Source organism: Dendrobium catenatum, unplaced genomic scaffold (assembly GCF_001605985.2).
Source record: "Dendrobium catenatum unplaced genomic scaffold, ASM160598v2 fragScaff_scaffold_1626, whole genome shotgun sequence".
NCBI lineage: Eukaryota > Viridiplantae > Streptophyta > Magnoliopsida > Asparagales > Orchidaceae > Dendrobium > Dendrobium catenatum.
The window spans coordinates 168,813-185,090 of NW_021320088.1; the positions used below are offsets into that span (position 1 = coordinate 168,813).

The 16,278-nt window shown below is 32.8% G+C and overlaps 1 protein-coding gene across 1 annotated transcript; it reads right to left on the reverse strand.

Annotated features, from left to right (window-relative positions):
* Positions 1-11,251: 11,251 nt before the first annotated feature.
* On the reverse strand, positions 11,252-11,752 carry LOC110107604. Its single transcript, XM_020837891.1, has one exon. It carries the CDS (start codon positions 11,750-11,752, stop codon positions 11,252-11,254), a length of 501 nt encoding a protein of 166 aa, XP_020693550.1.
* Positions 11,753-16,278: the final 4,526 nt, after the last annotated feature.

Here is a 16,278-nt window from a genome sequence, read left to right on the forward strand (position 1 = left end):
GTACCTACAGGACGTGATCGTGTACGAATATAATTCATACCAATATTCATTAGGATCATTTCCGACACTTTAAGTAAAATTGTCCAGGACGATCCACGATCGTACGAGACGATTAATTTCGTGTTGACTTGAAAAATTTGCAGTTTTGGACGGTTTTTCTTGTCTCTCCTATATATAGTCCAATTTAGACTGCCACCAAATATTTTTCTCATTGTTCTTCGTGCCTATTAAAAGATGAGTCAAGGAGAGAGTGTGAGAGAGCATTCAAAAGAGAATTCCTACCACTGGAGCGTGAAGGATTCACTTTGTATTCAAAGGTAAGAATCTCTACTTGTGATTTGGGATTACTTCACTCTTTTCTTTCTTTCTTTTAGATTTCTTGTGAGGAGATCTATCAAGGAGATCCAATTCTCTGTCTATATTGGATAGTGTAAAAGGACGGAGGGTTCTCTGCCCACACAAGGAGAGTGTGAACAGTGGAAGGGTTCTCTGCCCACACTGGGGATAGTGTAAAAGGACGAAGGGTTCTTTTCCCACACTAGGGATAGTGTAAAAGGAAGAAGGTTCTCTGCCAGCACTAGGGATAGTATAAAAGGAAGACGGTTCTCTGCCGCACTGGGTAGTGGTGGAAAGAGTGTTTGTAATGGCTTCTCCACCTTGCTGTGGGTACAAAAGGAGAGACACTATTGGTATTAGTGCAATACTCGGAGGGTGCTTCTAGGGAATGGATGTAGGTCTGGTTTAGACCAAACCACTATAAATCTTGTGTCTTTTATTTTTACTGCTTTTTATTTTTCGTAGTTTATTTTTGTTCCAAAAATTGTGGTTGAAAAACTTTTTCTAAAAATTCATTAAAGTTTATTTTCATTTCAACATGCTCAAGAGGGATAATTTTTTAAAATACCAATTCACCCCCCCCCCCCTCTTGGATAGCCCTGGGACATAAGCTTAGGTTTAATAACCTAATTCATAGTGAATGAATCTCAACAATTTGATCTTCATCAAATATTTCATAAGGTATGGATGAACCGGCATGAGCATCTCTTTGTGGCTCGTACTCGCCATGTGATGTCCAAATCCAGTAGTTTGGAAGAAATCCCCTACGATTAAATCAAGCTTCACATCATTGGGCTTGAGAAATGCTTGATTTTTATGCTTCAAACATGGACATCTAAACATTTTATCAAACTAAAAGGAAGGCAATTGAGATACAACTTGAATGAAAGTTTCAACTCCCTGTATAAATTCATCTGTCAATCCTTTTCGACTCGGCAACAATCTGTTATATATCCAATATCTCTCTTCTTGGATAGTCATTTGGACATTGATGCAAACGTTCACCTACATAGTTATGAAAACATTTATTTGAACAAATGTGTAAACCATTAACAAGTGTACATGCTATACTTTCAAACAAGTATACCTTACTTGAATTGGAATGCATTGTCTACCTCTACCTTTATTAAAATAAGTCTAATCTAATACCTCAACTTTCCTTATCGAGTCATTAGAAGGCTTCCGTTTAATGTGACAAAACCTTGTAAAGCAACTCTCACTAATATTATGTTCCACTAGAGCTACTCCAACCTTATCACATATATGCTCACTTCGTATCCTATCTCCAAGGGTCAAGCCACTCATCGTTCTCTTATATTTACCACGATTCAGCACCATAAAGCATTGCAAATCTCACCACCATCTTATAGAATTATTACTAAAGTTTTAGGGGGACTATGCTATCACACAATAACAAGCCCAATTCATTCCTCCATTTCACACTCTATAAATTTAGTTTTAAATCTACTAAAGCGAAAACCTTTAGACTCTAAAATTGACCTTCATAATTTTGGTTTACCTTCAACTCCCTCTCTAGTCTTATCAACATGTAGAATATCATCAATAAAAAGCATACAACAAAGTACATCTAACGCAACACTCTCTAATCTCATCATCCACTGGAGGTACTCCAACATTTCCATGTATATGCTCATTCCATATTTTATCTCTAGAGGTAAAGCCATTCATCCACCTCAGCACTCTCATCTCTGCAACACTTAACTTAGTATAATGCTTCTCTTTTATTAACCAAGATTCGACAACATAAAGCATTGCATAATATCACCACCATCTTATAGTTTTTTCCCTAAAGCTTAAGGGGGTCTTTTCTATCACACAACAAGCCCGGTTCATTCCTCCATTTCAACCATCCAACTTGAATTGTGCTGATAATATCCCCTTCTATTTCACCATCACTCTAAACAAAGATCCAAGATATCTAAAATGTGTACCTTTACTAATTACTTGATCGCCCAAAGACAGAATCCCCTCACTAGGTCTATTGCTACTAAAATTACACTATATATTCAGTTTTAAATCTACTAAAGCGAAAACCTTTATACTCAAAAATAGATCTCCATCATTCGAGTATACCTTCAACTCCCTCTCTAGTCTTATCAACATGTAGAATATTATAAAAAAAAGCATACACCAAGGTACATCTAAGGCTACACTCTCTAATCTCATCATCCACTGGAGGTACTCCAACAATTTCATGTTTATACTCATTCCATATTCTATCTCTACGGGTAAAGCCCAAATTAGGTCACAAATCGCTCACTAGGTCTATTGCTACTAAAATTACACTCCATACATTTAATTTTAGATATACTCAAGTGAAAACATTTAGACTCTATAGTTGACCTAGTTTACCTTCGACACCTTCAATTCTCTACCTTAGTGAGAACAAAAAGCATACACATCAACAAAAAGCATACAATAAGGTACATTCTCTTGTAAATGTCTAGTGAGAACATCCATGAAAAAATACATTAAAAAAATTAAAAAATATCACCTAGGAGGCAGCGGCGTCAGGACAGGAAATGGTGTCGCGGATGGGCGGCCTTATAGTGGGGAGTTCGTGGGCGGCTGGTGTGATCGTCGGCAGTGATAGACACCTTATCAGCGGCTGGAAATAGGTCGGTCAGGTGAGAAGGCGTACGGAGGAGAGGGATGAGCATAATTGAAGAGAGAGAGAGGTGAAGAGATGAAATGAAATGCGATGCATGGGCTAGTTTATTTTTGGGCTTTTACAGATGGTGTTCTGGCCGCTCAAACCGCCGGTTCGTAAATCACTTAACACCGATAGTTTTTGCCACCGGTACAGTGCCGGTAACTTTTAAAGCTAGCAGTTTACCCATCGATTTTGTGACCACCGCTATTACCAGTGCCATAAGCTTCCATAATGGCCGGTTGGGCCGCCGGCAATCACCAACAGCCAAACTGCAGGATAAATCGCCGTTAGTACCAGTGGCTAGACAACCGCCGGTCGAAGCCGTCAGTAATAGCTGAATTTCCTGTAGTGAAAATTAGCCCAAATATAAAAAGATACATAAAGTGTACCACGAATATTTGAAATGATGCATGATGTGACCAATTGAAAATGTTCTTTCCTCTATCTTTTAATCTTTATTTCAAATCAATCTAATTTTCAATTATATTTTATTTTGAAGATTGAAATTAACTAATGTTCATTTCATCAATTTTTCAATAATCCTCCTTATCTAATTGTCTAGAATGTTTCATGACCTTTATAAATTTTTCTTATGGTAGTTATTCTTTAATTTTAAACTTTTTTAATCTTTCTTTTTCATCTAATGGTAATTAACTTTGTTATTGCAATTCTATTTCAATCACTTTCAAGATCAATTCTATTTCCCTTTTTATTGTTGTTAAAAGGGGGAGGAATATTATTATTTTTGTGTTATTTTTTGTTGTTGTCTTGTATTGTTTTAGTTTTTGTTGTTGTTTTTATTTGTGTTCTTTTTGTTTTGTGTTTGTGTTTGTATTTTGTTGTTGTTTTTATTTGTGTTATTTTTGTTTTGTATTAATATTTGTATTTTTTTTGTTTATTTTGTTCTATATGTTTTAATAAAAAAATGGTTTTTGTGTTCTTTATGGAATTTCCCTATATTCACATGTTTATTCTTTTAGGGGGAGCTAAGGAGAAATTTAAGGTATACAAGTTCACTCAAACAAAAATTGTTTTGCCATCATAAAAAAGGGAGAGATTGTTGAGATAGTTGCAACTTAGTTTTTTCGATTATTGATATGTTTGTAACATATATTTTTTTGATGATTCCAAGTATTATTATTTTTAATTACAACTTCTCCTAAAATATTTTGGATGTATTGTTTTGTTGTTTGTGTGTACTATCATTTCAAGGAAATCTTACTCCATATTATTGAAGACTTCAAATCAGACAAGTTTTAGGGTTTATTATAAATGAAGTATGTACTTTTCATTTTATTGAGATTCAGAGTGTGTGATTGTAATTGAGTAACTATGCACTCACATACAGGGGGAGTGTTTAAAAGTTGTAGTTTTTTTAACTGATCATACTGTATGAAGTCATTTCATATGGGATGATTTCATTAGTTATTTTTCCCTGCAAGTAGTTTAACGAATATAAGGTAGAAAATTTTTCTATGGATCATACTATACGATGTCATCATCGTACGTACGCCATCCAGTGTACAAATTGGATGAGTCCCTTTTTGTCCCGATGAATTCAAAGTTTTTCTAAACTAATTGTACACTACGAGGTCATCATCGTACGTGCACTGTCTAGAGTATGAGTTAGATTGTTCCCTTTTCATCCCAATAAACTTAAAAAATTTTTGAACTGATCATACCCTTCGATGTCATCATTATACGTATATTATCCATAGTATGAAAATGTGGGGTCGCTCTTCATCCCAATAAAGATGAAAATTTTTTTAACTATTCATACAGTATGAACTTGGTTTGTTTTGGATGATCATTATGTATGAAGTTATTTCATACAAATTCATAAAAGGTTCATACACAACAATTTTTGAACGATTTGTACGTACGAAAATATGATCGTACATGCTCAAAATGGAAAATTTTAGTTTTCTGAACAATTCTTCGTGTCTTATATATATAAGGTCTTTTAACACTGGCATGTAGAGATTTCTTCTTCATAATTTTTCAAGAGCAAGTGAACGAGTGTATTTGGGAGAGTGCTTGAGAGAGAATTCTTGTGAGAGAAGTGTGAAAGGTTCACAAGATTACTCAAAGATAAGGATCTCTTTGTGTTTTTAGTTTACAACTGTTATTTTCTTTTTTCGAGTTGCTCGAGGAAAGATCTTTGAAGAAAGACGAAGGTACTCTACCGACACTTAGAGGGTATGCTAGGATGATGGTTCTCTGCCGACACTTGGAGGGTGTGAACAGACAATGGTTCTCTGCTGATAATTGGAGGGTGTGAATAGATTATGAATTTCTGCCGACACTTGTAGAGTGTGAAAGGAAGATGATTCTCTCCCGACACTTGGAGAGTGTGAAAGGATAACGGTTCTCTACTACACTAGAGATTGGTGGAAGAGATAAATTGCAAAGGCTTCTCCGCCTTGCTGTGTGGGCAAAAGGAGAGTTACTTTGGTAATAGTGCAAAACCTGAAGAGGGGATCCTCAAGGAGTGGATGTAGGTCGTGTTTGACCGATCCACACTAAATCTTTGAGTCATTTTTAATTTCTCATTTTGTTTTATTTTTTGCACTTTGATATTTTTAGTTAAAAAGCTTTTTCAAAAAAGATAATCAAAGTTAGAAAATTATTAAAATCAGTTTTTTATTTATTAAAAATCTAAGCTAAAATTTTAAATTACCAATTCACCCCCTCTTGGTTAGCCTCAAGACAACAGCTTATGTTTAATAACCTATACGGAATATACAAAGATTGTGTCATATAAGTATGAAAAATCTTAGAAAAATTACCTAAAAATACTTAATGAGAGGCATACCAAAACTAGAGTTTATTAAGGACCACCTATGTGATGCATATTAGTTAGGAAAGAAAGTCAAATCCTCCTTCCACTCAATTAAGGACATTAACATGAGTAAACATTTAGAAGTCCTTCATTTGGATCTTTTGGGACTGTTAGCACTTAAAGCCTAGGAGGGAAAGCCTTTGTTTGGGTATGTGATTATTTTTATTACTCATGGTTTACCCAGGTTAGATTTTTATCTCATAAAAGTTAATCGTTTAAGAAATTTAGATCATTCTCTATTTGGATTTAAGTGAAGCTCGGTTATGAAATTCTAACAATTCATAGTGATCATGGTGAGGAATTTATGAATGAGAAATTTTAATCTTACTGTAAGGAGCAAAGGATAGATCATATTTTTTTGGCTCCTAGGACTCCTCAATATAATGGGGTGGCTGAAAGAAATAACAGGACCTCGATAGAAGCCTCTAGATCAATGTTAGTTAAATACTCACCTCCTAAATATTTTTGGGTAGAAATGGTGAATATAGCCTGTTATATTCTAAATATGATAAATGTTAGATCCAGGATGAATAAGATATCCTATGAAATTCTTAAGGGTTGGACACCCAACATGTCTCACCTTCATGTTCTTAAATATGAAGTGTTCATTATGAATAATAGGAAATCCTTACTAGGAATGTTTGTTCCTAAATTTGACGAAGGAGTGTTCCTAGGGTACTTAAATATTAGAAAATCCTTTAAAGTTTTCAATTAATTTACATTGGTGGTTGAGGAGACCACTTATATTGTATTTGATGAATTTGATAATTCAGGAGGCTCTTGGGTAAAAGAAGAAGAAGTTGTAGAAATCACCAAAGTAGTAGAATCTCTAAATCTAGAGGAAAGGGCATAATCTGAAAACACATTGCTGATAGAATAAAGATAATGTTCAAGTCATCCTAAAGAACTAATCTTCGGAGGCCCATATGAAGGTGTTAAAACTAGGCATAGACTTATAAAAAAAGTTAATCACTCTGACTTCATTTCAATGACTGAACCCACAAACATAAATTAAGCCCTATCTGATTAATTATAGATCCAAGTTATACAAGAGGACTTAAATCAATTTGTGAGGAATGATGTTTGGGAACATGTTGAAATACCAAAGAACAAGAGTCTAGTTAGACCTAAAATTGTTTTCAAAAACAAAATGAATGATTATAAAGTCATGGTTTGAAATAAAGTAAGATTAGTGACTAAGAGGTAAAAATAGATATAAAGGATTAAATTTATAAAGATCTTTCCCCTAAAGCTATATTGGAAGCCATTAAAGCTATATTGGAAGCCATTAGGGTGCTACTAACCTTTGCCTATTTTAAGGTATTTAAATTATACTAAATGGACATCAAAAGTGTCTTTCTAAATTGTGTAATAAAAGAGAATTTGTTTGCTGAACAATCTCTATGCTTTGAAAATTCATAATTCCCTAATCATGTGTTTAAATTAAAAAATGCATTTGATGGACTAAAATAAGCACCTAGATCTTAGTATGAAAGGCTAAGCTCATTCCTACTAGGGAGAAACTTTGTAAAGGTATGCTTATAAACCACCATATTTTTGAAAAAGGTAGGAGATAAACTACTTATTATCCAAATTTATGTTGATGATATTTTGTTTGGATCTTCTGATAAAAATCTATATGATGAATTTTCAAAAATTATGGGTAAGGAGTTTGAGATGACTAATGATGGGAGAACTAACATACTTTCTTGGATTTACTATATGGTTGATGAATGATGAAATTTTTCTTAGTCTATCAAAATACATTAAGGACATCCTTAAAAAAATTGAAATGGATAAATCCATGTCAATGAATGCACCCATGAGTTCCACTATTAAGTTAGATAAGGATTCAAATGGAAAAGTTGTTAATAAAAAAATTTAGAGAAATAATTGGATCACTTCTTTTATTGACAGCTAGTGAACCTTTAATATATTTAGTATTTATCTCTGTGCTAGATTTTAGGCTAATAAAAAAGAGTCCTAGTTGATTGTTGTAAAGAGAGTCCATAGATATCTCTTAGGAACCGAAAACTTAGGAATCTAGTATCCTAGAAATAATATTTCCTTTAAAATCATAAGATATTCTGATTTAGATTTTGTAGGATGCAAAATTCATAGGAAATGCACTTCTAAAATGTATTAATTTATATGACAGTCCATAGTCTCCTGGTCCAGTAGAAAACAAAACAAAGTTGCATTGTCCACTGCTGAAGATGAATATATAGCCTTAAGAAGTTGTGTGGACCATGTCCTTTATTCAAAGTAATAAATAATAGATTTAGGATTACCTATAGGCACCATTTAAATCTTATGTGATAATAATATTGCGATTTACATTTCAAATGATCCAATCCAACACATCAGGATAAAATACATAGACATAAGGCACCGCTTCAATAGGGGCCATGTTACGAAAGGAGATATAGAGCTACACCATTTAGCCACTAAAAAATGAGTTATTTATATATTTACATAACCACTAGTCTTTGAAATCTTTAGCATCTTAAGAACCATTTTAACTGTGATAGACATTCTTTTTTCTTTGAAGAAATGCAAATATAATTGAAATTTAAAAGAAAAGCCTAATACAAACTACTAAGTGATAGAATAGTTATCACAATCCTCCTTTAACAAAGCAATAAAAGTAGGAGGAACCTTATTACAATCTAACACATCCAAAAAAAATCACATTCTAAAGCTAAGTTAGCACTACAATAAACTAACTTATTATAATTTCTATAAGTAAACTTAAATAAAAAAAACTAAAGTCTTTCAAAAAAGACATGTCCTCCACTTCTTCCTTATTTATCTCCAAATAAGTTTTGCCAACCGAGCCTTGTAAATGCTTCATGATATTATAATTATCTCCCTCAATTATAACACCTTTAAATGACCTCCTTCAAGCATTGAACAGCTAATAACTCAAGATACCCGATATCCCAATGAGTACATTTGTAACCAAAAGAAGCGAAGAACTTGCCCTTATGATCCCTAAAAAAACTGTCAATACCATCTTCATGAGATTATAAAAGAATCGTATTAATATTCACTTTAATCCATTCAGGAGGAGGAGGGTGCCAAGAAATAAAAGACAACATATGCTTGTTAACACCCTAGTGATATGAAAATGAAATTCAATGCAATGGAAGAAATACTAATAGCCTTTGATTAAATGAAGCACAAACGAAGCTCCTTATCTCCATGCTTTATACAGTTCATGCTTCCCCATAAAAGAAAAACTAGAAAGCAATACAGGTTTCCTATATGTTAATTACCTTATGACAACTCCTCCAATCTACACTTACTCTCCACAAATGATGAAAAAGTTGGAACTAGAAAACCCCACCTTGTTTAACATAGGAGCAGTTAGCCACATTGTGATCTAGATTTTTAACTGCCTTGCAACCTCATGGACAAGAATGGTAATCCGTCAATCAACTATACAGTATGAAGTCATTTGTAGGAATTGCATTCTTAAATACCTGCCACTAAACATAATCCACCTTTAGAGATAAGTGCAGTTTTTTCATCCATCTCCCATAATATGGGCTCTCCAAATTCACTAACCTTGTTCTAGTAATTAAGGAAGCAATAGATTTACCAAAAAAAATTTAAATTAGCTCCAATTTATCTTGAGAATTTTTTGGGAAAATTTTTATCTGAGCTATAACCTCAATTAAATTAGTGCCAAACCATTTCTGTAATCCAGCATGGTTCTAACCTCCATCATCAATAAATGTCTCAAGAGACGAGAAATCCTCATACAACTCAACTATAAAGGTTGGCCATCTAACTAAGCTTTTATCTAAGATCCATATATCCTCTATAATGTTTATAGAAGAACTTGAAGCTACATTCCATCTTACAACCAGTTGAAGAGCTCTCATCCCACTTGAAACTACTTCACATGTGTTAGAAATATTTCTCTGATATTTTGATCCCGAAAATCACCATACTTAGCCTTCAATGTTCTGTTTAAAAGAGAATCATGATATTTAAAGTAATTCCATGCAAAATTTGCTTGTAGAGGGCCAAACATAGATTTAGCTAAATGCAATCCTCGAACTCCCAGATTCACCAGTTTATAAAGCTCATTCCAAGACACATAATGTAACCCATGGTTGCCTCCTTCCTTATTCCACAAAAACTCCCAACACATCTTATCCACCTCTTTCAGGATACTTAGAGGTACCGCAGAGTGTGAAGAAAAGAAAATTGATATGGATAGAATAATTGATATGATCAAAACCAGTTTCCTTGTAAAATAAATGTGTTTTTTCCCCCAAACGCTCAATTTCTAGCAGCTATTTCAAAGAGATATAAGAAATTCGCATATACCATCCTTCTCAATGTAGTTTTAATACCCAAATAAACTAGTTCCTTAACCTCCTTCAATCTTATTAAGTTCAAGATGGCCCTTATATTACTCTGACTAATTGATTTACCAAAAATAATGTTGTATTTTTTAATGTTAACAAACTTCCCCGTTTATAGGAAATAATCAGCAATAATTATTCTAATTTTCTTTATATATTTGTATTTGACTTCAGAGAACATCAAAATATGACCAGCATATAGCAACTGACTGATCTTAAGAGCATTAGGAGCAGCATTAATTCCCAAATGTCTCCCCTTATGAATAAATGCATTGGATAAGAGCTGTGAACAAAGAATATACAAATATGGAGAAAGAGGACAACCTTGCCTAAAGACACTTTTAGTTTCAATCCACTCATATTTATTACCATTAATATGAAAAGAGAAATGAGGATCTACTACACATTCTATCACAAGATTAGAAAACTGAGTTGTAAAACTGAATGATTCTAGAACTTGCTTAAGTGTTACCAAGCCATGTTATCATAAGCTTGCTCCATATCAATTTTAGTCGCCACCAAACCCTTTTTAGATTTAGAATGTCTAAACTTATTGAAAAGTTCTTGAATAAGAAGAATATTATCTAAAAGAGTCCTTCCTTTAATGAATACCACCTGAACATCCGAAATTAATTTATGAATAACCTTCATAGGTCTATTTAATAAGACCTTAGTCGAAACTAATAAATAGATAAGCACAAACTAATAGGATGAAAGTGGAAAGGAAGAACTAGATTTTAAACCTTGGGGATTAGACTAAAAAGTGTCTCCTTCCACTTAGCAAACATTTTTCCCAAAGAAAAAAAAATGAAGTATTGCAAGCCAAACATCCTAACTAATAATATTCCAATAAGCTTTGAAAAATCAAAAAGTGATACCATAAATTCCAGGAGAAATATTCTTACCTAAGCAATTTATCACAGACTCTACTTCATGTAAGGAGACATCATCATCCAGAAGACTACAAATTTCCTAACATAGATTGTATTGGAATGGTGGCCATCCTCTCAACAAACCGTCTCATTCCCTCCAATTGTTTGAGAAGGCTTTGAAAAAGATTTCTTCAACACTCTTTGGATCATCAACCATATTACCCTCTTCATCCACTTGATTAATAAAATTTTCATTCCTCCTACCATTTACAACTATATGAAAGAACATGGAATTCTTATCACCATCTTCTAACCATTTAACCTTTGCCCTTTTTCTCAACCAGGTGTTCAACTGATCCAGAGTTGTATTAAACTCATTAACCTTTGACCTCAGAACCATGAGCTTTTCATCAGATAAACAACCATCATTAGCTTCCTCTAACTGAAGATCAGCTATCTCCTTTTTAAACTTTTCTTTAAGTCTAGATAAATCATAAACTTTCACTTTACTCCAGAAGTATAAAGATCTCAATGACCTCTGAAATTTTATATTCAGAACCTCCATTAGATTGCCATCCAGAGATTTACCCCAATACCTTCGCACTACTGTAATAGATGCTGGGTAAGACACCCAGACATCCTCAAACATGAGTATTCTATTTTATAACAAACTAGAATTGATAATTTTCATTACTATCAAGCAATGATCAGATGCAATTCTTGCTAAATGCCTTGTGGTTGATTGCTGAACCAGTTGAAGTGCTTTGGAGTTTAATAAACACCTATCAAGTCTCTCCAAGATTTGAGAGCTTCCAACTTTGTTATTACACCAAGTTAACATGGGCCAAACCAACCCCACATTAGGGAATTCATTATTATTCATAAATGATTTCATTTCTTGAGGACCAATTAAAAATTTAAACTTCTTTCCTCCCCTCATGTTCTCTTGGGATAAGATAAAATTGAAATCTCCCCCTATGACTGAAGGAAGGCTTGAGCTAGAGTACAGTTTCAAACTTTCAAATAAACTCCTTCTATTTTACAAATCACTACCAACATATACCATGGAGATTACCCAATTGTTATTATCCTTAACACACTTCAATTCCCTAGTAACACATTGAGGAAAACTATTCAAAATAGAGAAAAAGACAACTTAGAATTTCACAAAACCATAATTCCACACGATAATCCATTAGAAGGGTAAATAAAGAAGTCCCATTCCTTACCCATAAATTTACAAAATACTCCCTTGATAATAGAAGAGATCTTAGTCTCAACAATGCCAATTAAAATATATCCCAATCTTTCAAAACTTCTTTCAAATAATGAGAGGCTTCCTTTTTATTTGCCCCTCTGCAGTTCCAAAAAGCAATGGAACTCATTTAACTACAGACGGAGAAGGACCCCCACTCCTCTTATTCACACCTTCAACCTTCATGCTCTTCAAAGAATAGTCCAACGGACCAAGTGACTTCAGTTGCTTCAAAAGTTTAGGTTGGAACTTCCTGAAGTGGAATTAAACAGTATCTACAACCTCAGCCTTGGAATTAGTAGCATTATCCCCATAAGTAGCCAAAGATTCTTCCACAGAAACATGACCATCCATAAGATTCACAATCTCACCTTCCCCTATTACTCCATCCAAAATGTGATCTTTGGACTTGTTTAAAATTTCTCTATCCTCACCAAAGGAGTTCAACAACCTTAAGTTGTTGTTATCAAAATCACCAGAAAAGAGTTGAGTATTACCAGATTTCATGGAAACTCCTTGATCACCAAGAAGACTCTCCCATTCCTCCAATTCTGGTTCCTCAATCACATTTCAATTTGATAAAGGGACATCTCCTTCATGCACCTCAACTGCCTTGCCAACTACTTCCTTCACACTAGATTTTGCTAATTATAACTTCTAGTAGGGAAATTCCTATCTGAAATTGAACTGATTTAAGTACATTCTTCTTTTTCTTATGGACTACCATAAAATTCTTCTTCCTTCTATAATCTACATGGACCTAAGGTCCATAAGGTAAATCTTCATTTGAATCCTTTGCTAATTGAGCCTTCTCCACAAACTCATTATTGTCTAAAATATTTATTGGAATGAAACATTTTCTCTAATTGTATCACCTCCAAGTACCCACCAAAGAAGAAATTCTAGCTACATTGATTTCTTCCCAACAATAAAGAGGAAGGTTAAACATTCTTACCCAAACTGTCGATGATAAGCCTTTCAATGAGGTAGGAGAAAATTTAGAGCTCCATTTGTCAAGACCAACAATATGTCCATTCACAAACCAAGGTCAACCCGTTAGCATATTTTCTATAGCCTCCAATGATGAATAGGAACATAAGACCCAGCCCTGGCCAAGAACAGTGAGATGAAATTTACCCAAATAATACCATTTTCATCGCAATTCCCCTGCAACCAAATGGACAGATACATCTCTGCCAAACACTTTGACAACCACCGCAAATTGAAATTTTTTAAAATTAGCTCTCACATTCGAATTATGCAGTTTAATAGTGATCCCATCATCAGACATAAAAGATTCTTCTTTAGATAAATTGATTTTAATATAAGGCTTTTTAGACCAAGGATTCTTTCCATTTATTCCTCTCAGAACCTACTTAAATTTCCCTGAACCATCGACTCAGAAATTTTTTCATAAGCAAAATCACAAACAGCTGAGGTGACATCACCAATGTTTTGAATTGAAAGACCTCCCTCTAAAATCAAAGTATTTTTTAACATTGCATTGCCAAATCTATTCATAATAAAATTATACCAGATGAAGAAGATGCTTCACAATAATTTTTTCAAGCATTTCCTAGCGATCAAGGAGTTTTAGAAGAACCAACCTTGATAACCTATTTTCCCTTACCAATAATTGGAGAACTGGAGATAACCGGGACCACCATAGGCTCTTTAATTATTAAAGGTCGATTCCTACTCTTCACATTTTGAATTCCACTGGAATGCTCTAAATGGATTGATTGCTGGATGATATGGGATGATGGAGTAGGTGACCCAGTAAAGTTTCAGCCACTAGGAGTGGTGGCTAAAGGTGCAGGCGGCATTTCCAAAAAAACTGCCAATTGGAGAAGATGAAAGTTCAAAATTTTCTCTCTCTAAAAAATTGGAGTTTTTCTTTCTAAAAAGTATGACATGCTTCTCTACTTTTAGTCATTCATGCTTGAAATTAATGCTTCTACTTATGAACTTTCAATTTCTAACTTTTTATTTTTTTTATTTGTTTGTTTGTTTATATTTACGTGTTCTTATTTTAATCTTTTGATTTTCTATAAATTTACTTTAGTATTTTAAGAATCAGATCACTACTCACTTCTGATGTTAATTTTTAAAATGACATTTTTTCCCTATTTTTATTTCGAAACAAGTATACAGTGATTGACTCCTCTAAAATAAATAAAAGAAGAAACATTAGTGATTAATTCTCTTCCTCTAACTCCATTAATGGTATTTTTTCTTTTCAAATCAAAATCCATTTCACATTAAAAAATAGAATTTGAAAAAGTGATTTATTTTATCTTCATGTAATAATCTATCTCATATGAATATTGTTCCAAGTTAGTTATTCTCTTTTAGGTTTTCTTAATCAAGTTGCTTGCATTTATCATGTGGACAATAATCTATTTTATTATTCACTCTTCCTTATGTAAGAGAGTTGGTTTATCCTCTCTCATGTTTGGAATAAAAGCTCACAACTGAGAAAACTTTTAAGATTCAGAAAGGAAGCAAGCATGTAAAAATTGGAACATGAGCTCAAAAATTAAAATTATGCATAATCACCGCCAAATAATTGCATGTTGCAAAAAGTTTATAAAAAATAAAAAAGATGAATAATGTGCACCTAATGATGATAAACAGACATAAAATGAGCCCACTAATAGTTAGTTTGCCTTTCCTTCAAATCTTTAAAATCTCAGAAGACTCCCTCTACCAATTGATATCTACTACACTTAAATTTTAAAATCATAATTTCTAATTAATTACTTTGCAATATTATTCTATTAAATATTTATATGAAACAAAGTTTGAAAATATCACTTTTCTATCTAATTTCTATTCTTATTTAGATTTTATTTCAAAGGTGTTTTAACCTGCAAGGTGTTTTAGCTAGGGATGACAAGAACAACTTTTCAATCTTTCATAATTTCATTATGTCAATTCAATTCTTTCTGATTTCTTCTAATTATGAGGAAAATTTATTATTAACTGGAGAAAATTAATAAAAAAAAAACTCTTCTTACTTTTTTTCTTTTGTTTATTTTTCTTTTTCTATTTTTCCATCCTGCTAATTTTTTTCTTATTTTGTGATGTTAAAGGGGAGAATTATATTGTTACAGTCATTGTATTATTATTCATTTTTTTCTTTATATATGAATATCATCTAAGGGGGAGTTTAGAGGAAAACAACTTTTTGAAAATCCTAAACAACAATGTTGCTAACATAAAAAATTGGAAGATTATTAAAAATCTAATCCAAGCACTATAATTTTTATGATAACAAAACTTATTATGTCAGTTACTACATTCTCCTATTTTTGAGATATCTTAATTTATTTTGTGTGTGCTAATGTTTCAGGTAATTATTCCATCGCACATTTGAAATTTTGATCAGCTCAAGACTAGGTAGACTAAGATTAAAGTCTATTTTGAATTTGTTCTATATTTTTTTTTCCTTTCTTGAGTCATATTATATAATTGGGTAGATGTTTTTGTTGAGTAACCTTGCACACACATAGTGGGAGAGAGAAAAATAGTTTTGAGAGTGCATTTTTGGTATATCATGTTGTATAATATTGTCTTTGTAATGTATGACCTTATTTTATACTATACAATCTATTGTGCTCTATCAAAATCATAGTTGCCAGAGGTTAAGAAATAAACTAATTATATGTAGATCATATAGTATAATTTAATTCATATTGCATGCCGTAATTAAAATCTTTATTAATTAATCCCTCTATATCAGGCAATTAAATCATGGATAAATATTATGATCAATCGTACTATACAATATAAATCATATAAAATAATTTACCATGTATGAAATTGGTCTTCTAATAGATCGTAATGCATGAAATCAATAATTTTTATACTTATCGTATTGTATGATTTCCATAATGCTAGATGATCGATAGTGTATA